General features: G+C 41.3%; 1 protein-coding gene across 1 annotated transcript in view; it reads right to left on the bottom strand.

Annotated features, from left to right (window-relative positions):
- The window catches only part of LOC126092703 (dynein beta chain, ciliary-like), an 863,310-nt gene that overhangs the window by 497,904 nt on the left and 337,659 nt on the right, over nt 1-27,747 (bottom strand). The window contains 1 exon segment of the mRNA XM_049908426.1: nt 18,638-18,807. Coding sequence (XP_049764383.1) covers nt 18,638-18,807 — 170 coding nt within the window.

Here is a 27,747-nt window from a genome sequence, read left to right on the forward strand (position 1 = left end):
GGGAGAACTGATGATACCAAGGCCAAGGATATGAGACCAATCAGTCTGTCCTCCTCCATTCTCAAACATTGAAAAAACTGGTTAATGTATATGTTGAGGAGAGGAGGCCCCTCTACATTCAAACCAACACACATATCAGTCAGGTAAATCATGTGAGATAGCTCTCCATCAACTCATTGGGAGGGTGGAGAAAGCACTTCACTTCCAAGAAACAGCCCTCTGCATCTTCCTAGATATCGAAGGGGGCCTTCAGTAACATGACCTTCAATTCCAGGGTAAGGGCAGCAGAGGTGCATGAGCTGTGGACCACTATATGTAGGTGGACCAGGGCCATGTTTAGTGGAAGGAAGGTAGAGGCTACTGTGATGAATGAAAAGATGGTAATTAACACCACTAGAGGTTGCCCACAAGGAGAAGTTCTGTCCCCTTTACTGTGGAATCTAGTGGTGAATGAACTCATTGAGGAACTAAATTCCAGACAATGCATTTGCCAAGGATACGCAATGACCTTGTCAGAGTAATACTTGTCAAATTTACTGACAGTTAGAAATATGGCACAAGGAGGATTGGACATTGTGCAAGACTGGTGCATTAAACAGGATCTAAGTGTTAATCCTACGAAGACTGTTGTGGTGCCATTCACGAAGATGCATATCCAACACTCAAGTTGGAAGCTAAAGATCTTCGATCAAATTCTACCTTTGAAGCAGATAGTGAAATATCTAGTGGCAACCTTAGATGAGAAACTAACATGGGCCCCTCACACTAAGAGCATCTGCTCTGCTGGGGCATACAGACTTAAAATTAGTAAAAATTGGATCTCATAGGGATATCCACAATCACACACTAAGATAGTGAGTGAGGTAAATATAGGAATGGCTGGGGAAATGCCGTTCAACTATATAATAACTCCCAACTGCTTCAACAAGTTTTACAATATAATAATTGGAAGCAGGGAGCAGTGCGAAAATACAGTTTGACGCCGTACAGGGGACATTGTTTGGTTCACCGATGGGTCGAAATCAGACTAAGGCATTGGGGCAGGGGTGTATGGGGTTCAGCCAAGACTGGAGGGCATCATCTCTTTATGAAAACTGGTCTCGGTATTCCAAGTGGGAATTATTGCAATAAGGGCATGTGTGGAGGAGAATATGCATAGGTGCTACAAGGCCTTTAGCATCTACATCTATTCAGATAGCCAGGCACCCCTGAAATCACCGGCAGCTCCTGCAATGAGATCTAAGACTGTTGCAGAATGCCACAGAGCTCTGGTGGAGCTAGGGGGAAGCAATAGGGTAAACCTAGTGTCGGTCCCTGGCCACTCATGGATCTGTAGCAATGAACAAGCCCACAGATTGGCCAGGATGGTGGCAATGACTCCATTTATTGGATCGGAATCTGTCCTGACAATCACCAAGGCTATGAACAAACTACAACTATGGAAATGGCTTAGGAAACAGCTCATAGAATATTAGACCAAGGTCCAAACAAAAACATGGTAAGGTAATGATGCCCACACCATGTTTTAAAAGAAACTCTGTAATCCTGGGACTGAACAGAAAAGAGATCAAACTCATGACTGCACTGATGACTGGCCATGGGAATTTCAAAAAACACCTACACACAATGGATATAATGGAAGAAGACCCTACATGTAGGACCTGTGATGAGGGTGAAGAAACTGCGTTACACCTAATCTTCGAATGCATGGCACTGGAGAGCAAAAGATACAGAATCTTTGGGACAACTAGATCTGAAGAAATTGTGTCTAACAAAAAACCGGTAAAGGGACTTCTTGCACTATTTAAGGGCATTGGTTGGCTTTACTAGATATACAGGGAGCAATACCGCACAATAAACTCAGTTTGGTGAGTACTGTAGCGGGTTAGACCTAAGCTGATTTAGCTTCCCTGTCAAAATCAAATCAAATCAAATCAATAAGAATCCCATTCCGAAGCAAGTCATCTTTCTCGCTGTCCAGTTTCATTTCTCGTGATCCTGTGTTTTCACTCAAGACTGCATTTTCTCTCTCTCTCTCTCTCTCTCCCCCCCACCCCCCCCCCCCCCCCTTCTCTCTCTCTCTCTTTTGTAATTGGATTTACAAAATATTTACTAACAAAGCAGTGGCAGGAGAAATCACATATAAAGTTATTGAAATCTGCAAGCTTTTAGAGCCAGTGGTTCTTTTTCTAGCAGGAGGATTGATTGGGAGAGTTTTGAGAAGTCACTCAGAAACCCGTGTAAGGGGAGTCTTATCGGACACAATGAGAAGGAAAGACTGATTGGACAGAAGACACAAGACAGAGATTATTGGCAAAATGTCATGTACAAGTTAATAATACTGCATTGTATGTGGTAGATGTGGGCAGGGGTAAGTGTGTGTGTGTGTGTGTGTACATGTGTGCGTGTGTGTGTGTGTGGGGGGGGGGGGGGTTGGAGGGCAGAAAAAATATGCACTTTTCAGAAAATGGAAAATGAAAGATATAGAAAACTAAAAGGGGGTGAAGTAGGAGTAGTTGCTGAAGAGAGACCAAAGAAATTAAGGTGTATTTTCTAAGTCCTGATGGGTGGTGAGAACCAAGGACATGTTGTAATGCCTCTTGATAAGGAAACTTATAACAGAATATTAAATCACTTTTCAGACAACAGCTTTTCAACAAATACTCATTTTCATTTTTGCAAATGATTGTCTACAGAACAGGCAACATATGCTTTCATAAATTCATTTATAGTAGAACTAAAGGAACATGAAACCATTTTATAAGGCCTTATGAAGATCTTCGATTCTGTGCTAGCATCCTCTTGCGTGGGTGCAGCATATTTTTATTAAAGAATATAAATGATACTATGGGAATACAGGTGAATTTTGAGAGTAGAAACATTAAATACTGTGTTTCATAAAGTCAGATATAGAAATGACTTATCAGACACTGGAGGACTTTCCAAAAACTGTGGTGTTTGCTGATTGTGTAAGTATACTGCTTACATAAATATATCCATTCCAGAGATAAAAGTGGAACAGGCTAAGAACTAGTTCATAGTAAACAGCTTAAATTTTATCTTACAAAAACTAACATTATTTATTTCCAAATTAATAAAAATTGCTTATATGTAAAAAGAAAGGGAGAGAGAGAGAGAGAGAGAAATGGTCATTGTATACACACACTAAATCAAGCATCATATGTGAAACTCTTGGAGATACAGATGGATAATACATTGAGGTAACACTAGCACAAGGATAAGTTAATCAAAAAGCCCAGTTCTCCTTGCTTTGCTGCTATAAATCTCTTTCACTATGTTCATCTCGTACAGGATAGAGTAGGTACTTTGTATACTTTCACAAAATAATATCTTATGGCTTAAATATCTTGAACAGTGCAGCTATTGTCTAAAAAGTATTTACAAGTATTCTACAGCAGCATACTCTTAATACTGAGTGAAACCAATAAATAAACATCTTTCAGAGGCCCTTCATTCATTTTCACATTATGCTCCATATGCCCCATAATAATTGAAAGCCTCCAAGGGTGTGGAATGAATACAGTTATAAACTAATTGGCAGAAGCAGCTACTAACTTCTGTAAAATCCATTAACACTGATAATCATGGAAATTAATTTTAGATAATCTTGGCTTTGTTACTGTAAAGCCATGTTTCAACACATTTACTCCTTGATTTTATTCAAAGTTTATGATAAATGTGAATTTAAAAGGAACTGTGATACTTATACCCACAATACTGGAAGCAAAAATAATTTTTATGTACCCTGTGGCTCCTTGCCCTGTATCCAGAATCTGGCTTTATATTCTGTTGCAGGTTGATGGTAGGCACCAAAATAAGGAAATAATAAATGTCCAGGTACTCAGAAACAAAGTAAGAGAATAGTTTAGTAGGGACCAGAAAAATTTGTATATTATAATAAATGCGAATGATGATTCGAATTCTGTCTCCATATGTGGAAACACAAAAGTACCTCTTGGATGCTATTTTATAGTGAACTGTATCCAGATGAACAATTTTGTCCAAGATAATTTGAAACAACTTTACTTCTGCTTATAAATATAAAACATTTAATACAATTTTTGGTTACTGATATTGCACAGCATCTGGCAAAGCCCAATTTGGAAATATAATGTGCATAAGAATGCAATTACAAAATAAAAGATGCATGAACAAATAACACATCAGTGTGCTCAATGCCACAGTGCCATGTAGGATGAGTGTGGTAGAATGGTGTGTATAAAATTAATACTGCATAATGCAAATTAGGACTCGGCCATGGGATCTAACATGTTAGAACAAAGAAACTTGTTTATTTACCTGTCTGCTAAAGTCCAAAACTTGGTATAATGGAGACATTTATAATGTGACAGTTTTAGGTGGCAGGTGTTTTAACCTGTGGTTGCACCAAATATCGGTAGAGGTAGGGCCTGCACTAATTCATTTATGATACTACCATTTAGCCATCCACAGCAGGCAATTGCACAGCAGCCATTACCAAATACTATGTATTGCTTGCTGCTTGTTGTTTTCTTATTGTGACATGAGTGAAGGGTCCAGCATGGAGTTCGATTACAACCCTCACAGCACCAGAAGGGAACAGTGATCCCTTTGACCCTGTGTTAGTTCTGCTTTCACAGAAATGCAGAATGGATATATTTGTACCATTTATCTGTATACTTCATACATCACAGATTTTAGGAAGTCCTTCGATGCTGATAAATCATCTTTATATTCAACTTTATGAAACACGATATTTAATATTTCTGCTCTCAAAATTTATCTTTATTCCCACGGTATCATTTATTTACATGACCCTAAGTTTTCAACAGTAAAAATATACTGCATCCATGCAAGGGAATGCCATCATGGAATCGAAGGTCTTGACAGGGTCACACAAAATGGCTACGGGTTTCTTTAGTACTACCATAAACAAATTTATCAGATCATATATTGCTTGTTTTGCAGGTTATCATTTACAAAAATGGAAATAAGTATTGGTTGAAAGGTGGTTTAATATTCTGTTATAAGCCTCCTTCTCAAAAATTTTTGAGTGAGAGAGGTCTATAATTAAAGGTCATTTGTTAATCCCCATTATGTAAATAATATTACTAGTGCATATTCACTCTTTTAGAAAGTATACTTGGAGTCACCAAGTGATTAGAAGTTCACTTACGGGGAGTGCTATCTAATCAAAGCAAAATTTCAACATTTTGGTTGAAATCACAGCCAGCCCTTCAGTGACCTAATGTGTTTGTACATTTTGCATATCTCTTCAACAGTTGTGTTGGCAAAACCAATGTATACTGGTGGACTATGTAATGTCTCTCTAACTAAAATAAGTTAGCTGCATACCGTAGGCCATTGTCCTTGTGTTTTCTGTTACTAACAGAATTTACTGAATTGAATGGCCAATAACTTGAACCTAATACCATCCTTCTTACACCTACAGCCATCAGGAAGTTAAATATAATTTAGCTTGAAACTTCCTGGCAGATTAAAACTGTGTGCCGGACCGAGACTTGAACTCGGAAACTTTGCCTTTTGCGAGCAAGTGCTCTACCAACTGAGCTACCCAAGCACGACTCGCGTCCCTTCCTCACAGCTTTACTTCTGCCAGTATCTCGTCTCCTACCTTCCAAACTTTACAGAAGCTCTCCTGTAAAGTCTGGAAGGTAGGAGACGAGATACTGGCAGAAGTAAAGCTGTGAGGAAGGGGCGTGAGTCGTGCTTGGGTAGCTCAGTTGGTAGAGCACTTACCCGTGAAAGGCAAAGGTCCCAAGTTCGAGTTTCCGTCCGGCAAACAGTTTTAATCTGCCACAAAGTTTCATATCAGCGCACACTCCGCTGCAGAGTGAAAATCTCATTCTTGATCACTTATCTTACTGGCACTGGGTTTACTCATTTCATGCAATGTAGTGCTCCAAATTGCCTTTGCTTTTTGTGTAATGTTGTATTTTTTGTACATGGGCATGGCTATTGCTTTTGTAACAAGGTGAAGAATTTTGAAGTTTTGCTAGGCCTGCACCTATATTTCTTAATTGGATAGTTAAGCCCTCTGCAATAAATAAAACTTGGTCTTCCCGATACAAGCGACTTTCATCTCAATTGATTGTAAACTTTACAAGTTTACAATCTTCTCTCAGTTTCCTGTGTAATTGTTCCATAACACTTGTGAAGGAAAACCGGATACATACACTACTGGCCATTAAAATTGCTGCACCAAGAAGAAATGCAGATGATAAACGGGTATTCATTGGACAAATATATTATACTATAACTGACATGTGATTACATTTTCAAGCAATTTGGGTGCATAGATCCTGAGAAATCAGTACCCAAAACAACCACTTCTGGCCGTAATAATGGCCTTGATACGCCTGGGCATTGAGTCAAACAGAGCTTGGATGGTGTGTACAGGTACAGCTGTCCATGTAGCTTCAACATGATACCACAGCTCATCATAAGTAGTGACTGGCGTATTGTGATGAGCCAGTTGCTCGGCCACCATTGACCAGACATTTTCAATTGGTGAGAGATCTGGAGAATGTGCTGGCCAGGGCAGCAGTCGAATATTTTCTGTATCCAAAAAGGCTCGTACAGGACCTGCAACATGCGGTCGTGCATTACCCTGCTGAAATATAGGGTTTCGCAGGGATCGAGTGAAGGGTAGAGCCACGGGTCGTAACACATCTGAAATGCAACGTCCACTGTTCAATGTGCCGTCAATGCAAACAAGAGGTGACCAAGACGTGTAACCAACGGCACCTCACTTGACGTGTAACCAATGGCACCCCATGAGACGTGTAACCAATGGCACCCCATACCATCACGCTGGGTGATTCGCCAGTATGGCGATGATGAATACACACTTCCAATGTACGTTCACCGCGATGTCGCCAAACACGGATGAGACAATCATGATGCTGCAAACAGAACGTGGATTCAACCGAAAACATGACGTTTTGCCATTCGTGCAGCCAGGTTCGTTGTTGAGTACACCATTGCAGGCACTCCAGTCTGTGATGCAGCATCAAGGGTAACCGCAGCCATGGTCTCCGAGCTGATAGTCCATGGTGCTGCAAACATCATCAAACTGTTCGTGCAGATGGTTGTTGTCTTGTAAACGTCCTCATCTGTTGACTCAGGGACCGAGATGTGGCTGCACGATCTGTTACAGCCATGCGGATAAGATGCCTGTCATCTCGACTGCTAGCAAAACGAGGCCGCTGGGATCCAGCACGGCATTCCGTGTTACCCTCCTGTACCCACCAATTCCATATTCTGCTAACAGTAATCGGATCTCGACCAACGTGAACAGCAATGTCACGATATGATAAACTGCAATCATGATAGGCTACAATCCGACCTTTATCAAAGTCGGAAACGTGGCGGTACGCATTTCTCCTCCTTTCATGAGGCATCACAATGACGTTTCACCAGGCAACACCGGTCAACTGCTGTTTGTGTATGAGAAATTGGTTGGAAACTTTCCTCATGTCAGCATGTAGTAGGCGTCGCCACCAGCGCCAACCATGTGTGAATGCTCTCAAAAGCTAATAATTTGCATATCACAGCATCTTCTTCCTGTAGGTTAAATTTCGTGTCTGTAGCACATCATCTTTGTGGTGTAGCAATTTTAATGGCCAGTAGTGTAAAAGTTATAAAATATAGCAGATTATGGAGGGCAGGAGAGAAAGTGCAGAGGCGGGAGGGGGTAAGTAGAGGAAAGGAGAGAAATAAAAAGAAATTAAAAGACTGGGTGTGGCCGCGAAATGACAGCTGTGTAGTGCTGGAATGGGGACAGGGAGGGAGCTGGATGGGTGAGGCCAGTGAGTAACGAAGGTTGAGGCCAGGAGGGTTACGGGAACATAGGATGTATTGCAGGGAAAGTTCCCACCTGTGCAATTCAGAAAAGCTGGTGTTAGTGGGACGGATCCATATGCCACAGGCTGTGAAGCAGTCATTGAGCTCAGGGATATCATGTTTGGCAGCGTGTTCAGCAATAGGGTGGTCCACTTGTTTTTTGGCTGCAGTTTGCCTGTGGCCGTTCATGCACACAGACAACTTTTTGGTTGTCATGCCTACAAAGAATGCAGCACAGAGGTTGCAGCTTAGCTTGTAAATCACATGACTGGTTTCCAGATAGCCCTGCCTTTGATGGGATAGGTGATGTCAGTGACCGGACTGGAGTAGGTGGTGGTTGGAGGATGTATGGGACAAGTCTTGCATCTAGGTCTATTACAGGGGTATGAGCTATGAGGTAAGGGACTGGGAGCAGCGGTTGTGTAAGGATGGATGAGTATGTAGTGTAGGTTCGGTGGACAGTGGAATACCACAGTAGGGTGGGAAGGATAGTGCCCTGAATTGAGAAATATCCTGCTCACAATCCTTCCCCCCCTTCCTACAGTGGTATTCCACCATCCACCGAACCTACACTATATACTAGTCCATCCTTACACAAGCACTGCTCCCAATCCCTTACCTCATGGCTCATAACCCTGTAATAGACCTAGATGCAAGACCTGTCTCATACATCCTCCTACCACCACCTACTCCAGTCCGGTCACTAACATCACCTATCCCATCAAAGGTAGGGCTACTTGTGAAACCAGTCATGTGATTTACGAGCTAAGCTGCAACCTCTGTGCTGCTTTCTATGTAGGCATAACAGCCAACAAGCTGTCTGTCCGCATGAACGGCCACCAACGAACTGTGGCCAAAAAACAAGTGGACCACCCTGTTGCCGAACACACTGCCAAACATGATATCCCTCATCTCAATGACTGCTTCACAGCCTGTGCCATATGGATCCTTCCCACCAACACCAGCCTTTCTGGATTGCGCAGGTGGGAACTTCCCCTGCAATACATCCTATGTTCCCGTAACCCTCCTGGCCTCAATCTTCATTACTCACTGGCCTCACCCATCCAGCTCCCTCCCTGTTTCCATTCTAGCACTACACAGCTGTCATTTCACCACCACACCCAGTCTTTTAATTTCTTTTTATTTCTCTCCTGTCCACTACTTACCCCCTCCCGCCTCCGCACTTTCTCTCCTGCCCTCCATCTAAACTGCAACACTTCACTGTCCGCCACTCCCACCATAGTATCCCCCCCCCCCTCTCCCTGCCCCAGCCTCCACCTTACCCCACCCAGTTGCCACTCCCATCATGCACTGGTGCTGCTGTTCACAGTGTGGTTTCAGCTCTCTGAGACTGCAGACATGTGTGCAAGTTGCGTTTACGTGTGTGTCTGTGTGTGTGTGTGTGTGTGTGTGTGTGTGTGTGTCTACTGCTGACAAAGGCCTTAATAGCAGAAAGCTTTAATTGTGCGAATCTTTTTGTTGTGCCCATCATGACTCAGCATCTCTGCTAGGTGATGAGTAGCAACTTTCCTTCTCTGGTATTGTTACATTCCTTCCTGGATTTTCTATTGTTTGATTAGTTCTAAAATATTTGTAGAAAAGAATTGTACATCTCATATATTTTGTGCTACTGATAATCTTAGTTATTGTTTGACCAGTAATTCACTAGGAACAGTGTGGCTCAGTCAGTATTCATGATTTTGTGAAACTGCGCATTTCCTTTCTTACCTAATCATGACGGTACAAGCCATTTGTCGTGGGGAACTTATCTATTACATGGAAGTTAACTGGATATAGAAATAAATTATAGATTGGTCTGCACTATGTCCTACTTTTGTTGGGGAATATTACATAAAGCCAATATTTAAGCAAGACAGCAAACATAAAAAAAAAAAAACATTATTATAAGAATAAACAAACAACAAAAAAATATATAATACAACATCCATCCCAAAACTGATTTGAGGAATGATGGTCAAATAAAATGGCAATAACTGGATTTATTGATTATGTTCTGAACTCAGAGGACAGTCAACATCCTGTGGCACTTACACAGCTCACAAAAGATTTTCATTGTGTTGCTTTTGTATAATGTTGGAATAAGAGAGTAGTGTTATGATATTAATGAGTCCTATGCAACAAATAGGAAACACTACATGGAAATCAGTCATGAAAGTGTAGGGAATTAAATGAAGCAGGTAGTAACTATTAATAATAAAGTAAGGTGCCTAATAAGATTTGTAGACTTATAAGAAAGATCAATAAGTTGTAACCACCTCAATGCTTTAATAAAAGGTGTAAAAATTCTTTTTAGGTGTCCTATTTATGCACTTTACAACCTACTTTGGCTACAGAACTTTTTCATCAAGAAACTCTCTTGTCTTGTAAATCATGACTCTACACATAACCATGTGCTAGCCAGAGGACATTAAGATCCACCTAGTGCAACTGGCATGTGGTTTCAGAATATATTGCTGAACACATTAAAATAAATGAAAGGAAGTAAAGAATTTAATAATGTCAATGTACATCAGATAGAAAAATGTATTACAGTAAGACTGACTACTAGTAACACAGCCAAATCTAAAAAAACAAATGCAAACACTTATATCTAAACTCATAGAAAGTGTATACAACTGCTGTAAAACAGTAAAGCTGTCCTCAGTCGAAAGTTTGAACATCACACTGCTTCACTTGTTATGGTACTAATGGAAGTGGTATACCCTTGCCTTCTGGCAACCTTCTAACTAACATAGCCAGATATTTATAGGAGGACCTATAATTCAGCATCTACTGCAAACCACAGTGCAATTTGTTATTTTTCATCTACACTGGTCATTGTTTGAGATCAAAAAGTAATAAGTGACAGAAAAACGCTAGGTCTGAATTCAAATTGACTTGCTGGATTTGTATATGTTTATCAGACACTTATTTACTGAGCCACCAAGCCATACCTCACAACAATTATAAAAACACTTAGCCAGAAATGTGTTCAAAGTAATACACTGAACAAATTTTCCAAGTATAAAAAGTATGACATGCTCAATATATCGAGTTTATAAAGTCAGAGCTTTTCTAACAACAAGAACACAGATAGAATGGCAGACATAACACTTCATTACATCTAGAAATAACTTGTACAAGAAGACACCTGCCACAGAGTGGCTACACCACTATTCCGATAATCCTAGTCAAAATGTTAATATATAACTAAGGGTGAGGCTGGCCGGGCCTGATTCTATAAGGTGTCAGCTGGCTGGTAGAGTGCACAGAGGAGGAGAGCCTGTGAATGCATTCTTAAGCAGTAGCCTCTCATACTTCAAGTGACTACAGACTTCAGCGACATGCCTTACAACTGTGCATCTGGATCTCAGGTGTGGAATCTGTGCAGGTCACTTCTACATCCTGCCCCTTTGGGGTTGGAGTATTGCTAATTCCTTGGGCAAAGTGTGGACAACTGCAATGTGGAGATAGCATCCATGTTCATAGAGGCTTCAGAAGTGAGATGGTAGCAACTCATAGTTGCTGCAGACCTTAGAATACAGGCAAAAGAGGCCAGTGTGACAAGTGCCTCTCCCGCCATTAGAATTTAAGACAACAGGTCCAGCGATGGGCAGCCCAAGCCAGGATTCCTGGCGATGTCCGGTGGTGGTGTGGGATGTGGAGGCAACTCTGCCACAGACTGACGTCACACAGGTGACACTGGAATGGCGAGGAGCCTGTGCACTGGTTGGAGGGCCACCAGAGTTGCAGCCAAAGGCTGCGAAGTCATAGGCTCATTGGGTGGAGGTGCTGACACAGGTGGAAGAGGAGGCTGGAGCACCAAAAGATAGATGGCACCCAGCAACTGGGGCACTAACACAGGTGGTGTCATGGATGGTGTGGGGAGGTCCACCCAGACACAGAGCTGATATCAAATGGTGCCCGGACCTCTCAGTTTCCAGTCATGACAGTGTAGATGCAGTGACTGTCTTTAAACATGATGGCTGCTGGTAACCAGTGTGGGCATTGACCAAACCCACATGTCTAGACTGCTGACCCCAGCAGAAAATTTGATCAATGGAATACAATGGTGAGCTGGACCCTGGACAGAGGAGTTGGAGCAGTGTCCTTGGCTGGCAGCTGTGGAGAAGCTCAGTAAGGTTACAGGAACCAATAGGAGTCATCTGGTAGGTCGTCAGAAAAAACTAATGCCTCCCTTGCGGGGAAGTCCTGCAAATATTTTTTTGTCTGGGTCTTAAAGATGTGTGCCATGTGCTCGACATCCCCATCAGACTGGGGGTGAAACGGAGGGGAGCCTAACCAGACACAGAAATTGTGAAATGCCTACGAAAGAAATTGAGGCGCATTGTCAGAAAGGCAAGTAACCAGGAGACCTTCCACAGAAAAAAAATTCTGAGAGTGCATGAATAGCGACTTCGGTAGTGTCTAAGGAACATTGGTAAATGTGAAAACACATCAATGACTATCAGCCAAAACACATCCATAAATGGATCCACAAAGTCCACATGGATGCACTCCCAGTACTGGGTTGCTGGAGGTCATGGGGAGAACAAAGCCTTGAGAGCTGCCTGTTGACTAACACGTTGGGGACATGCAGCAACCAAATGTTCCAGCTCCTGCTCAGTGCTGGGCCAGTAAATATGTCTGCAAGCCAAGACTTTGCTGCAGAAAACACCCCAGTGATCCTCATGTAACAGCTGTAAAACCTCCCGCCACAAAAGCCTGGGAATAACCACCCTGGGAGCTGTGACACCTGCGGAGAGGAAGAGGACCTCATCTAAGACCAAGAGACTATGGCACAAAACAAAGTATTTATAAAGCAGATCAGAAACACAGCCTGGAGGACAAGAAGATTAACCCTACTGGAACCCCTCTGCATGGAAACATGTGGAGGTTGTGGCGATTCTGAAATCCGGCAAGGACCCACGCCAGGCATCCAGCTACCGACCCCTCAGCCTGCTCCCGTCCCTCTTGAAGGTTTTTGAGAGGCTGTACGTGAGAAGACTGATGCGACATGTCACCCAGGAGGGCATCATCCCAGATGAGCAGTTCGGGTTTCGAGAAGAACGAACATGCCACTTCCCACTAGCTTCTGCGGGTGATAGAACAGGTGATGAGGGCACTGGAGACAAGGGAATACCTTGGGGCAGTGTTCCCCGACGTCTCCCGAGTGTCTGACACAGTGTGTCATGACGTTCTCGAGTTCAAACTTTTTGAACAAGGGATACCAACGCCCCACATGATGCTACTGCGGTCGTACCTGTCTGAACAAACCTTCCACGTGAGTGCTGATGACGGTACGTCCACAGACCGGAAGATACGTGCAGGAGTGCCGCAGGGGTCGGTCCTTGGCCCCTCACTGTACTCCCTGTACACTGCCGATGCCCCGAAAGTGGCAGGAGTTGAACTGCCGCTATACGCAGATGATACGGCCCTGTTCACTTGCAGCATGAATGCCCAAGTGCTGAGAAACCGCTTCCAATGTGGCTGCGATGCCTTGGGCTCATGGGAAACAAAATGGCGGCTGAAATTCAATGCCACGAAGAGCCAGGCAGTTGTCTTCACCCAAAGACTTCTGCTGCCAGGGCTTACACCAGTCGAAATCTTGGGAGAACCTATCCCATGGAGTGGGACAGCGAAATACCAGATTCCTTGACTTGCGCCATAGGGTGGTGGGGTTTCAGGTTCCACTGAATAGGTCAGGAGTTCACTACACTCAGCTGGTGGCTACATGGGTAGCGGAGGCTGTGTGGCATGGATTGGGCAGTTTTTTACTTTAGAAGGCCTCGGGAAAGTACAAAGTGGGCTGCAATCTCAAAGGGTGCATGGCAAATACAAGATGTGCTTTGGATCAAGGAACAGTCGGAATTGTAGTTATAAATTGTTGTAGTTGTGCTGGGAAAGTCCCTGAGCTTCAAGCGCTAATAGAAAGCACAGAAGTTGAAATTGTTATAGGTACAGAAAGCTGGCTAAAGCCTGAAATAAGTTCTGCAGAAATTTTTACAAAGTCTCAGACAGTGTTCAGGAAAGATAGATTAGGCAGAATTGGTGGTGTAGTGTTTGTGTCTGTCAGTAGTTGTTTATCTTGTAGTGAAGTCGAAGCAGATACTCCGTGCAAATTGGTATGGGTGGAGGTTATACTTAACTGCCGAACTAAGTTAATAATTGGCTCCTTCTACTGACCCCCAGACTCCGATGATATAGTTGCTGAACAGTTCAGAGAAAATTTGAGTCTCGTAACAAATAAATACCCCACTCATATGGTTATAGTTAATGGGGACTTCAACCTTCCCTCGATATGTTGGCAGAAATACTTGTTCAAAACTGGTGGTAGGCAGAAAACATCTTCCGAGATTGTCCTAAATGCTTTCTCTGAAAATTATTTCGAGCAGTTAGTCCACGAACCCATGCGAATTGTAAATGGTTGCGAAAACACACTTACCTCTTAGCCACAAACAATCCAGAGCTAATAAGAGCATCATGACTGAAACAGGGATTAGTGATCACAAGGTCGTTGTAGCTAGGTTCAATACCGTTTCTTCCAAATCCACCAGAAACAAACGCAAAATAATTTTATTTAAAAAAGTGGATAAGGTGTCACTAGAAGCCTTCCTAAGAGACAATCTCCATTCCTTCTGAACTGACTATGCAAATGTGCTCAAATTCAAAGATATAGCAGCAACAGCAATTGAGAGATTCATACCTCATAAATTGGTAAGAGATGGAACTGATCCCCCATGGTACACGAAACAGGTCCGAACGCTGTTGCAGAGGCGACGGAAAAAGCATGCGAAATTCAGAAGCACGCGAAATCCCGAAGATTGGCTAAAATTTACAGACGCGCGAAATTTGGCACGGACTTCAATGCGAGATGCCTTAATAGGTTCCACAATGAAACATTGTCTCAAAATTTGGTAGAAAATCCGAAGAAATTCTGGTCGTATGTAAAGTAAAGAAGCGGCAAGACGCAGTCAATACCACCGCTGCGCAGTGCCGATGGTACTGTTACCGACGGCTGTCCCGCTAAAGCGGAATTATTGAACGCGGTTTTCCGAAATTCCTTCACCAGGGAAGATGAATTGAATATTCCAGAATTTGGAACACAAACAGCTGCTAGCATGAGTTTCTTAGCAGTAGGTACCTTAGGGGTTGCGAAGCAACTCAAATCGCTTGATAAGGGCAACTCTTCAGGTCCAGATTGTATACCGATTAGGTTCCTTTCAGATTACGCTGATACAATAGCTCCCTACTTAGCAATCATATACAACCACTCACTCACCGATAGATCTGTATCTAAGGATTGGAAAATTGCGCAGGTCGCACCAGTGTTTAAGAAGGGTAGTAGGAGTAATCCATCGAACTACAGACCTATATCATTGATGTCGGTCTGCAGTAGGGTTTTGGAGCATATACTGTATTCAAACATTATGAATCACCTTGAAGGGAATGATCTATTGACACATAATCAGCATGGTTTCAGAAAACATCATTCTTGTGCAATGCAGCTAGCTCTTTATTCGCACGAAGTAATGGCCACTATCGACAGGGGATCTCAAGTTGATTCCGTATTTCTAGATTTCCGGAAAGCTTTTGACACAGTTCCTCACAAGCTACTTCTAATCAGGCTGCGGGCCTATGGGGTATCGTCTCAGTTGTGCGACTGGATTCGTGATTTCCTGTCAGGAGGGTCACAGTTCGTAGTAATAGACGGCAAATCATCGAGTAAAACTGAAGTGATATCAGGTGTTCCCCAGGGAAGCGTTCTGGGACCTCTGCTGTTCCTGATCTATATAAATGACCTGGGTGACAATCTGAGCAGTTCTCTTAGGTTGTTCGTAGATGATGCTGTAATTTACGTCTAATAAGGTCATCCGAAGACCAGTATCAGTTGCAGAGCGATGTAGAAAAGATTGCTGTATGGTGTGGCAGGTGACAGTTGACGCTAAATAACAAAAAGTGTGAGGTGATCCACTTGAGTTCCAAAAGAAATCCGTTGAAATTCGATTACTTGATAAATAGTACAATTCTCAAGGATGTCAATTCAACTAAGTACCTGGGTGTTAAAATTACGAACAACTTCAGTTGGAAAGACCACATAGATAATATTGTGGGGAAGGAGAGCCAAAGTTTGCATTTCATTGGCTGGACACTTAGAAGATGCAACAAGTACACTAAAGAGACAGCTTACACTACACTCGTTTATCCTCTGTTAGAATATTGCTGCGTGGTGTGGGATCCTTACCAGGTGGGATTGATGGAGGACATCGAAAGGGTGCAAAATAGGCAGCTCGTTTTGTATTATCACGTAATAGGGGAGAGATTGTGGCAGATATGATACACGAGTTGGGATGGAAGTCATTAAAGCAAAGACGTTTTTCATCACGGCGAGATCTATTTACGAAATTTCAGTCACCAACTTTCTCTTCTGAATGCGAAAATATTTTGTTGAGCCCAACCTACATAGGTAGGCATGATCATCAAAATAAAATAAGAGAAATCAGAGCTCGAACAGAAAAGTTTAGGTGTTCGTTTTTCCCCCGCGCTGTTCGGGAGTGGAATGGTAGAGAGATAGTATGATTGCGGTTCGATGAACCCTCTGCCAAGCACTTAAATGTGAACTGCAGAGTAATCATGTAGATGTAGATGTAGATGTACACCACAGGCTCACCTGGAAGCATCACATCCGTGATGTGAAAGGGAGAACAATAGGACGCCTTCGTGCCCTGTATCCGCTGCTAAACCCACAGTCGTCATTGCCACCGCAACACGGCATCATGCTACGCCTAACTTTGGTCCGCCCACTGTTAGAGTATGGGGCCGTGGTCTGGGGGAAAGCCACAGATGCTCACATTGTGACTTTGCAGCGGATACAGAACCGTGCCCTGAAGACTGCTATGCATCTTCTGAGGTGCTTCTCGACGCACCAACTCCGCGAGGACACTGGGATCCTGCCTCTCCAAGTGAGGTTTCATGCCATCACCAAGAAATTCTACAAGAAAGCGGGATACTTCCACAACCGGCTCATCCATGGACTGCGTCAACAACTCATCACAGGCCAACCACACATTGGCCTGACCTGCTGAGGGATTAAGTCTTACTAATCCCCCATCAGAGTGTGTCTTTCTCTTTTTCAGGTTACACCAGCAAGGACAAATCAACAAAACTGGTGACCGAGCGGGGTGGCGCAGTGGTTAGACACTGGACTCGCATTCGGGCGGACGATGGTTCAATCCCGTGTCCGGCCATCCTGATTTAGGTTTTCCTTGATTTCCCTAAATCACTCCAGGCAAATGCCAGGACGGTTCCTCTGAAAGGGCACGGCCAACTTCCTTCCCAATCCTTCCCTAATCCGATGAAACCGATGACCACGCTGTCTGGTCTCCTTCCTCAAACCAACCAACCAACCAACCAACAAAACTGGTAAGATACTTTTTCTCTCCCACAGGAACCACAGGAATGGCATATTTTGTCCAAACTGCACCATCTTGAGCCAAGGATAGGCTCGTCTTTTCAGCGTCTGCGTCAACTCTACTGGATGAAGTGGACTACCTGCTTGAGGAAGGGGTCAGACGCTGTTACCTTTGTGACTCTTCCACTATTGATTGGAAACACATCTACCGCTTGTTGGGAGGAGATGTCAAAATGAAAACACATGCCAACCCATGGGCCACCTTATTGGGGATCTGGGTGGATTGACTAAATAACAAAACTTATGGCTTGTTGTCCACAATTAGTTGGAATTTGATGACAACCATGAAAACAATTGTGGATGTGTTTTAGACTGAGAGTTTAGAATACAAACATCAGTGGCTGCTCTGAGCCATCTGCATTCCATTTGGCAAGGACTGTCCCCACAGCATACTGTGAGGCATCTGTAGCCAAAAGTAATTGTTTGTCAAGATCAAAAGCACCTAGCCAAGTGCTGACCTGGAGTGTTCCTGCAGTATGGTGAAGGCCTTGTCACACACTGGAGACCAGACAAAGGAAGCATCCTTGCGGAGAAGGAGATATACAGGATGTATAATGGTGGATGTCCTGGGAATGAACCAGTGGTAATTGGCAATTTTACCCATGAAAGCCTGCAGTTCTTGTAACAAAAAGAGTTGCGGCAGGCTCATAACCGCCCTGACAAGACTCTCCATGGATCAAACGCCCTGTCATGAGATAGTGTGGTAAAGACACTCAAGATGTAGTTGGAAAAATTTGGACTTCTGCAGATTTCAACACAGACCCAGTTCTGTGAAGTTCAAGAATGGTGAAATTTAAGGTTCTTAGGAAAGCATCATTTTAACTGACTACAATCATGTTAGTGCTCCAGAGCATATCAGATACCACACATTTCAATGTACATAAGACAAAAAATATTACAAAGGCTAGTGCAACATATTCAATATTACTCGTAAGTGCTACATTATGTAGCTGGCTGTAAAAGCACAATGCAGACGTTTTTGAAATGAAAAACCATTTCATCAAAAAGAAAATGTTGCAATACAAAAATATACTAAAGAGAACTGCAAAAATTGCATTGTTTTGTTGTCTAGACACAATGAACAGGACACACAAGAAAATACAGGAAAACAAGTCCTTCATGATAACCTATTTTTCTGTTTTAATAACGACAAATATGGGTTGTGTGTCATGATCTTACTTTAAAAACAAAAGCAGATCTACAGCTGCATGAATAACTTGCTTCTGGGTAATACTTTAAATTCATTTTCAGAACTCCTACACTTCATTAAGATATTCTGTTGGATAAAAAAATATTTACCTGTTAATAACATGATTTTCCAGGTGCTGTTTGAGAAGTTTGCTCCATTCACTTACATTAATGAGAAGTGTTTCTTTAAACGGCTGTAAATTAACCTGAAACCATCCTGAAAAGACTGCTGTAGGATCCATTTTCTCTATTGTGGCATACTGCTGATCAAAGTGATCGATCTGCAAGGAAAAAATATAGTTATGTAATTTAAAAAGAAGACTTCCAAAAAACAATCAAGATTCTATGACTAGAACATGTTTTACATGAGAAATCCTAGACAGATTACATTCGTAAGGACTGTATAGAAAGGATAGATTGCTTCTCACCACATAGAGGAGGAACTGAGTTGCAGACATGCACAATGAAAAAGGCTGCTAAAGTATTTCATCTTTTGGACCAAGTCCTTCTTCCGAAGTAGAAAACACACACACATTCACAAAAGCATGGCTCACTGTCTCCAGGCACTAGGGCCTGACTATGGCTGAGCTGCAGTCTGCAGGGGTGGTGGTGCATGTAAGAAGGAGGTGTGCTGGGAGGCGGGAAGGGGGGAGTGTGTGAGGGAGAGAGAAATGAAGTAGAAGCAAAAGAGACTTGTGGGTGCATTGGTGGGATAGAAGGAATGTGTAGTGCTGGAGTGAGAGTAGGGAAGAGGACAGATGGGTGGACAGAGCCTAGCGAAAATTGAGGCCAGGGGGCTTATGGAAACATAGGATATATCATAAAGAGAGTTCCCACATGTACAATTCAGAAAAGCTTGTGCTGGTAGAAAGAATTCAGGTGGCACAGGCAGTGAAGTAATCTTAAAAGGAAGTAAATCATACTGTGCTGCATGTTCAGCAACTGGGTGGTTCAGCTGTCTCTTGGCCACAGCTTGAAAGTGGCCATTCATGCAGATAGAAGGCTTGTAAGTTGTCATGCCATTGTAGAAAATACAGTGGTTGCAGCTTAGTTTGTAGATGATGTGGCTCCTTTCATACGTATTCCTGCGTTTGATGGGATGCAAGATCCCTGTGATAGGATTGGGGTACTTGGTAATGATGTGGCACAGTAGTGGTTTGCCCACTTTGTTTCTTCATTTGTTTGTTCTTGGTGTCGACATACTGCATTGCTACACTGGCTGAAGAATGGGTTTTCGAAGTAAACAATGACCACATTGAATGATGTAGCCCCCAGAGGCACAGTTGCGTTTCACAGTCTTTTTCTTTAACTTTTCACAACCCCACAACAATACAGAGTTATATATGGCCAGTGCACTATTGTTTAACTTTCCATAAGCCTCAATAATAGTTAGGAGAAGAACCGTCCACATACTGCTACAATAGCTTACTGTTGAACATCTGTGATGAGTAAAAACCTAACCACAATGTACACAGTTCTTGAAAGAAACTACACACTGTTTGAAGTATAATTTACAGAAACTACAATTAAAATTTAACTCATTAAATTAACTGAATACAGTGAAAAATTCCATCTTCCTTCTACTACCAGAGTTGGCTGAATTATTTGTTTAAATTGTGAAATTAACAAATATAGATACGTAAACAATACTTTTGACAAAGCTGGTTATTACTTTGGAATTAAGAGCTGACTTTGCTAAAATGTTTTCAAATAGAGCCAAATAGATACTTTAAGACAACTAGCATTTTGTCTTCCAAGTGTTTACAATTAGTACAGAATTTATATTTGTTTATATGTCAACAACAGAATTTAAGTTACAAAACAATTACTATTTTCGCTCTATAATGAAAGATACTAACTAGGAATAGTCGAAATAAATTAGAAAATCAATTACATACATAAAACTAAGCACAAAATTAGAACTAGGAATAGTTGAAATAAATTAGAAAATCAATTACACACATAAAACTAAGCATAAAATTAGATCTTGTGTTATATTCTTTAAAACTGAAAGCCAACCTTTCTCTTTTATGAAAATGCAGATTATACTAAGTATGTTAATGGTAATTAGTTAAGAACAAAATGAATTTTAAGGAGGCAAATAGCAAAACAAGAGGGGAAGTAAAATTATCCCAGCTTGCATTGTCACAACAGCACTGGGGTACTTGGTAATGACATGGCAGGGCTGGAGTACTTGATAATGACGATGCAGTAATGAAAGGATATATGGGATACATCTTGCATGGGAGATCTATTGCAGGGGTATGAGCCATGAGGCAAGGGGTTTGGGAGCAGAGCTGGAGTAGGGATGGACAAGGGTTTTGCACAGTTTCAGTGGCTGGCAGAATATTGCTGTGGGAGGGGTGAGGTTGAGTTATGGGAGTATAACTCATTTCGGAACATGACAAAAGGTGATCAAAAGCCTGGCAGAGAATGTGATCAATTGCTCCAGGCCTGGGTGGTACTGAGGAGTGCTCCTTTGTGACTTGACAGTGGATATAAGGGAGAAGCTACATGACTGGAGAGACAAGGCACAGGAGGTCTGTTTCTGAACGAGGCTTCACAAGTATTCAAACCTCTCATAGTCAAGCCCCAGCAGATGGAGACAGTGGCAATGTGTTTGTGAGTTGTGCGTGTGTTTGTTTTTTACTTCAGGAGAAGGGTTTTGACCAAAAGATGATATTTTTAGTAATCTTTTTTTATTTTTTCCACCTCCATGGTCCAGTGGTCAGTCTGACAGATCCTCATCCTAGGATCTCAGGTTTAATTCCTGGTATTGCCATGGATTTATCCTTGGTGGGAGGACTGGACCAGGGTGCACTCCATTTTGTGATGCCAACTGAGTAGTTATCTTATTGAGAGGTAGTGGCTCTAAGTTGAAAATTCGACAACAGCCAGAAGTGCAATGTGCTGTCCTGATGCCACTCCATACTGCATCCAATGATGAATGATTGAGGGTGACATAGCAGTTGATTGACTATTGTACTATTGTGTGGTCTTCAGGGCCTGATCACAAGATCCCCCCGCCCCCTCCACCACCACCGCTGTGCCTGTTTGCAACTCAACGCCTCATCTATTGCTGAGTAGTAATCTATCCTTTCCACATTTTTGTAGTCCATGCTGGACTTTCCTTTGTTTGATAAGTAAGAATTGTTGTTTATAAGGTTGGAGTACATGACAGTATTGTTTTTAGCACCTAAACATGGATAAAGTCTAGCTCTAAATTACACAGAAAATTATGATAAAAAAGAGCAAGGATAATAACTCAGTTAAATAAATGAAAGCCGAAGAGCAGTACATTCTCTCTTTGAAGCTACTCCCCCCACCCCACCCCACCCCACAAAAAATAGGTTTCCTGCAGTGAACCATGTCTTTTTGTCAGCAGCTATAAGGCTGTGTGTGTGTGTGTGTATATAACAGCCTTATAGCCACTGACAAAATGACATGGCTCACTGCAGGAATAAAAACGTCCTGCAGAACAAAGAGGATGCTATATAGTTCTCTGAGAATTTTTAATGACCCCAGGAAACAGCAGCACTACAAAGTTTATTGTAGCACCCTAAAGAAGGTAACAAATAAATCCAAGCACATGTACATAAAATCTGAAAGTAAGATGTCAGTAAACAAAATAAAAACAATTTGGAATTAATAAAGAAGGAAACTGGCAGAAAAACAGGGAGCATGAGACAGACAGAAATTAGACAATATTATCAATAAACCTAAAATGGTTGGAGAAATAGTGAATAAACATTTTTAACAGTACTGAGAAGGTAGGTTGTAAAGGTTCTCTTTTCTACAAAGAGCTATCAGCAAACGATCTCTACTGATATCCTTACCTACTGTTACATACATGTAGTCGGAAGCATAATTAAGTGATTAAAAATAAAAATCTGTTGGTGTGAACAATATTTCTGGTAAGATATTGAAAAACTGTCATAAAAGCAAGCTCTTTAATATATCTACCAAAGAAGGAATTGTCACTGGCTTTTTACAAAAGGTGATAAAAGTAATGTCACAAACTATCACCCAATGTCCCTTTCAACTATCTTTTTACAAATTCTTGAAAAAAATCATGTAGAAATTGATTGTCAATCATCTCAGTATCCACAACACCCTTTATGAAAGTCAATTTGGTTTTCATCTACATCTACATCATACTCTGCAAGCCACCTAACTGGGTGTGGTAGCAGGTACATTTTGTACTACTAACTGAGCTCTGAGGCTGGATAAGTTACTACAAACAGCATAGTGAATTGCGTTATTGTAGCCAAGATAGACACAAAGCCCATGCTGACCACAGTAGTATACATTTATATGCCAACTAGCTCCATAGATGATGGAGAGTCTGAAGAAATTTATGATGTGAAAAAGAAATTAATCAAATAGCTATGAGACATGACAATTTTGTAGTCATGGGAGTTTGGAATTCGATAACAGGAAAAGGAAGAGAATGAAAAGTAATAGGTGAATATGGACTAGGGGTAAAGAATGAAAGAGGTGTCCACCTGGCAGAATTTTTCACAGAGCATAATTTAATCATAGCTAACACTTGGTTTATGAAGCATGAAAAAAGGCTTGTAGTGTTTCGAGAATTTCCGCGTAAATTCTAGAACCCCTCAGCCTTCAACCATCTCAAACAAACGATATTTTAAATATAACTGTGAGGGAGCTTATCAATTGTGCATCACCTGTCTGTGTGTGCAGGTCTGAAGTGTGTAGTAAGAAGACTGTAGAGACAGTGACAAACAGCACCGACAACTGTTTGCCGGTCGCACCATGGAAGTTTAATGAAAGAACACGGCAGACTCAAGGAACTTCTGTGTTGTTCCATATTGTTTTATAACTTTGACTACAAACTTTGACTATTGTAGTGAAAAAAAAATGGAAGAACAGTTGAAATATTGATAAATGGATGCTCATCTTGGACTTGGAGAGAATAAGACATGTATTCAGGTTCAGGATGAGAATGGACTTGGTTTTTAAGCCAACTCTCTATTACGTGTAAGTGAACATTGTTTCTAACCTTTGGCTACATGAGGAAACTTACTTGACAGTGTTTGTTTATGTGGAGAATAAGAGATGTTTAAATATACATTGTTGAGTGAATCAAAAGAAACTGCGTACATCTGCTTATTTTTATAAGTAGAAAGAGTCTTGAGAAATTCCTGTTCCTAGCAAATATGCTTCAGCAAAGAAGAGAAAAGAGGTTGCAGAAGCAAGCTAACCAGCAAGGAAAGTCGGCTGACCACCTCAAGTAAGTCTTATCGTTAAAGAAGTGGGAGTTTACACACATACTTCACCACTTTAAGTCGTCCAAAGTATTAGAACTTGGCAACTGTGACAGGACAGAAGAAAACAGGAATTTTATAAGAATATATTATGTGTTTCCATAGCAACAGAGTATAACAAGATGAGAGAACCATTATGAGAAACTGGATTAAGCCTAAAAATCAAGTGGAGAAAATTAATAAATTTAACAAAATGGAAGATGTAAGAAAGTCATAATGTTAAAAGAAAAGAGAGAAGGTCTCGACATATTAGACTAAGAAGAGATACGCCAAGAACAATTCGACTAAGAAGATCCGGTGTGGGGAGTAAGCCAGCCGGTGTGGCCGAGCAGTTCTAGGCACTTCAGTCTGGAACTGCGAGACCGTTACAGTCGCGGGTTCGAATCCTGCCTCGGGCACGGATGTGTGTGATGTCCTTAGGTTAGTTAGGTTTAAGTAGTTCTAAGTTCTAGGGGACTGATGACCTCAGCTGTTAAGTCCCATAGTGCTCAGAGCCATTTTTTTGTGGGGGTAAACAGATCTCACACGCATTGCAAGGACGCAGATGTGGTAAAGAACATCTGACGCCACCAGTACCAGTTGCTGTTCATCGGTGCTGACCTGCTTCCACATCCGCTCACAGATGTCGAAGCTGAAATGTACATCCGACGCCACCAGCCCCAGTTGGTACTCACTGGTGTTGATTCTACATCCACTCGCTGACACAGCCTAAACTCTACATTGGGTGAACGTAAAACAGTACTTTATTGTTGGAGTGTTGGATAAACTGTTGAGTGAATTGTATCAGTGTAGTTGTCATACTTATAGTGAAGTTTTTAAATGACTACTAGATCTAAAGCTCATAAGGATATTGCTAACATGAAACAAGTAGAAGAAACTCAAGAACCCGCTATGGCTATGAGAATCAGCAGAGAAATGCCAGATTGGACTGAGTTAGCAAATTTAATTTAAGCACAAAGTGCAGCTTCAAATGCTCAAATGGCTTCGTTAACAAAGGAAATAAATGCTCAGAATGAGGCTTTTAAAGCTCAGAGTCTGCAGTCAACGCTCAGAATGAGACTTTAAGGAAAGAATTAGGCTTAATAAGTTCTCATTTCAATGATAAACTAGATGCCCAGAGTTCACAATTAAATGACACTTTAAAGTCTAGATTAAATACTCAGAATGAAACTCTAAGGAAAGAAATACGTTTGGTACATTCTAGTTTAAACGCTCAAAGTAAAGTTCTAAATGAACAGAGTGAAACCTTGAATAGTCAAGCAACAAATATAGGTTTACTAAAGACTGAATTTGACACACTAAATATTAAAGTTGAAGATTTGAAATTCAATTTAAAGAAAGAATTAATGAGTTCTTTGAATATTCATGTAAACCAACTGTTCACTGACCTTAGTAACAAGCAGAATTACAATTTCCAAGATTTAGCAAAAAGGTTAGAATTTTATATTGAAGATAAATATAATAATGTGATATCTGAACTTTGTGGAAAGTCAGGGTCATTTGAAAATGTATGCAATGTTAAGTTTGATGCCGTAAAGGAGAGACTGTATACCTTAAAAGGGAGCATTGATAAGAATAGAGAATTAATACCAATAATCAAATCACAAATTACAGGCGTTAATACATGAATAGAAAATATAGAAAGAAGTTTCCAAGAGAGGATAGCTAGCTCTGATACAGTAAATATAAGTAGTTTGGAGGACCAATTTGAAGGTATTATAGATCGAAAAGTCACCGAGAGAATAACATCCGGCAACATGTCACCTATTGTTTCTTCTGATCTTTCAGATACCCAAAAGGTTGTAGATGACTTGCGGAAAGAATTTAAACTTATAGAGGAACAAGTAGAAAAAAGCGTATCTTCACCTAATGTTGTATTGACTAGTGAAATGATAACTGATCTACAATGGGGGGCCAATTCATGATTATCCAGGTAATTCCCTAAGACTAGTGAAATGATGACTGATCTACGATGGGGGTCCAATTCAGGATTATCCAGGTAATTCCCTAAGACTAGTGAAATGATGACTGATCTACAATGGGGGCCAATTCAGGATTAAACAGCCAATTCCCTAAGTTTAAGACGGACAGGGATGTACACCCAACACATGTTTTGAAAAGATTCAATGATGCCTTGCCAAAGAACTGGGAAGATTCAAACAAAGATTGAATTTGCCATAGGGTAACTTTTAGGGGAATCCTCAGAATGTTGTACTGTAAATATTGAGAACTTTTCTTCGTGGGGAGTTTTCCAGAAGAAATTTAAAGAGAAATATTGATCTGCTAGTTCACAGGAGAAACTAATATCAGATCCATGGGACCCGGATGGACTCATATATCCCCCCAGGGACATTAATATTCTGGGTTAACGGGAGGAGTGACGACCGTTGGATCCCGAGCTGTTTCGGTGTTTCTTCCAAAATAGTTTTACCACACCGAAATCCCTTCAAATCTTAAACTATTCTGTTATCTATTCCTAAAATCTTAAAATATCCTATAACCTTATTACCTACGAAACTGGATATGACAACAACTTAGGAGAATCACAGAATAAGAAAGAAAGTGATCTCTAGATGAAATGAACAGAACAAGAATATTATCTGTGGAAAATATAATATAATGTGACAAAATGAACGACTGTTAGACTGTATAGTATAATTTTCTATTTTTTATAGAATATGTTATACCTTTTTTGGGATGTGATGTAGATCAGAAGGTTTGTATCAGTTTTGAAAGAGGTGGGTATTGTAGATAACAGCATGGTTTATAAGGACAAATAAATCATGACTAACACAAAACACACATCACACCTTTCAAACAATCCTCACAAACAAGTGTGCATGATTCTTCATCACTTGCCATTTCCATAGAGTTGCTAAGAGTTCCATAGGGGACCTCAAGGGTGAAGGTGGGAATGTCTGTTCTGTAGGAGATGATTTAACACCAAACCTCCTCCGGCATCTCACTCAGGTACCTGTGAGGTAGGGATCCTGGGGAAGGGGGGTGAGAAGGGTTTCCCGTCTTTGGGGCTATCTTCTTTCTCTTCTTCAATCTTAGCAACCATTTCTATTTATTTTCTTTCTTACATCTCATTTGAGGACCTATCTATTTTTCCCTCTTTCCATACTCATCTTCCTGGTTTCCATGGTTCCCAATAACCTACATCTTATCTTCGATAAGAAGGCCAAAGAATCAGACTACACGAACACACATCTACATACACACAAAGAAAGATGGATACACAAACAATGGTAACAGATTAGAAAGATGTGAGAACCGCCAAGTGTTGTAGGAGGAAAGATATGTGTACACTGGGGATGATTTTACATCGAGCAAGTATACAGAAGAAGGAGGCATGAGTAATGAAAGAGAATGCAATCAAGATTGATGACCTCATGATGTTTATTTAAGAAAAGTCAGTGTAGCAAATACTCTGATAAATTGAGGAGTTGTAGGATAGTGGGACTTGAAGAGTGTACGTAAACATATTACCTACTGAATAGTATATAGATATGGAATCTATTAAGCGTATGGAAGTTGAAAAGTAGAGGAGGACTCCAGGTATTACACGAAGTATTAAGAAGTAAATGCAAAGTGTATAATAGATTTTTTATCTTTACTAGCAAATATTTAATTATAGTTTACATGAGAATGTATACTGGGGTTAACGAACCATGAGGCCTACTCAGAAAGAATAAGGGGGGCGTTTACTGAATATAAAGGACAGGCATACCCACATGGAAATAGGACAACCTGTAGCCTAATGAATAGGGATGTTGTATAAAGGCATGTACCTACCAGAATAGAGAGAAGTAGTGCACTCACATGGTCAACCCACAGGCTAGGTACAGGTAATGATCCTAGGGGAAAATGACAGTATTGTGACAGAAGTCACTCATTTTATAGGGATTATTCTGTTAAGTTTGAATTCTA

The sequence above is a fragment of the Schistocerca cancellata genome, chromosome 7, assembly GCF_023864275.1.
Source record: "Schistocerca cancellata isolate TAMUIC-IGC-003103 chromosome 7, iqSchCanc2.1, whole genome shotgun sequence".
Lineage (NCBI taxonomy): Eukaryota > Metazoa > Arthropoda > Insecta > Orthoptera > Acrididae > Schistocerca > Schistocerca cancellata.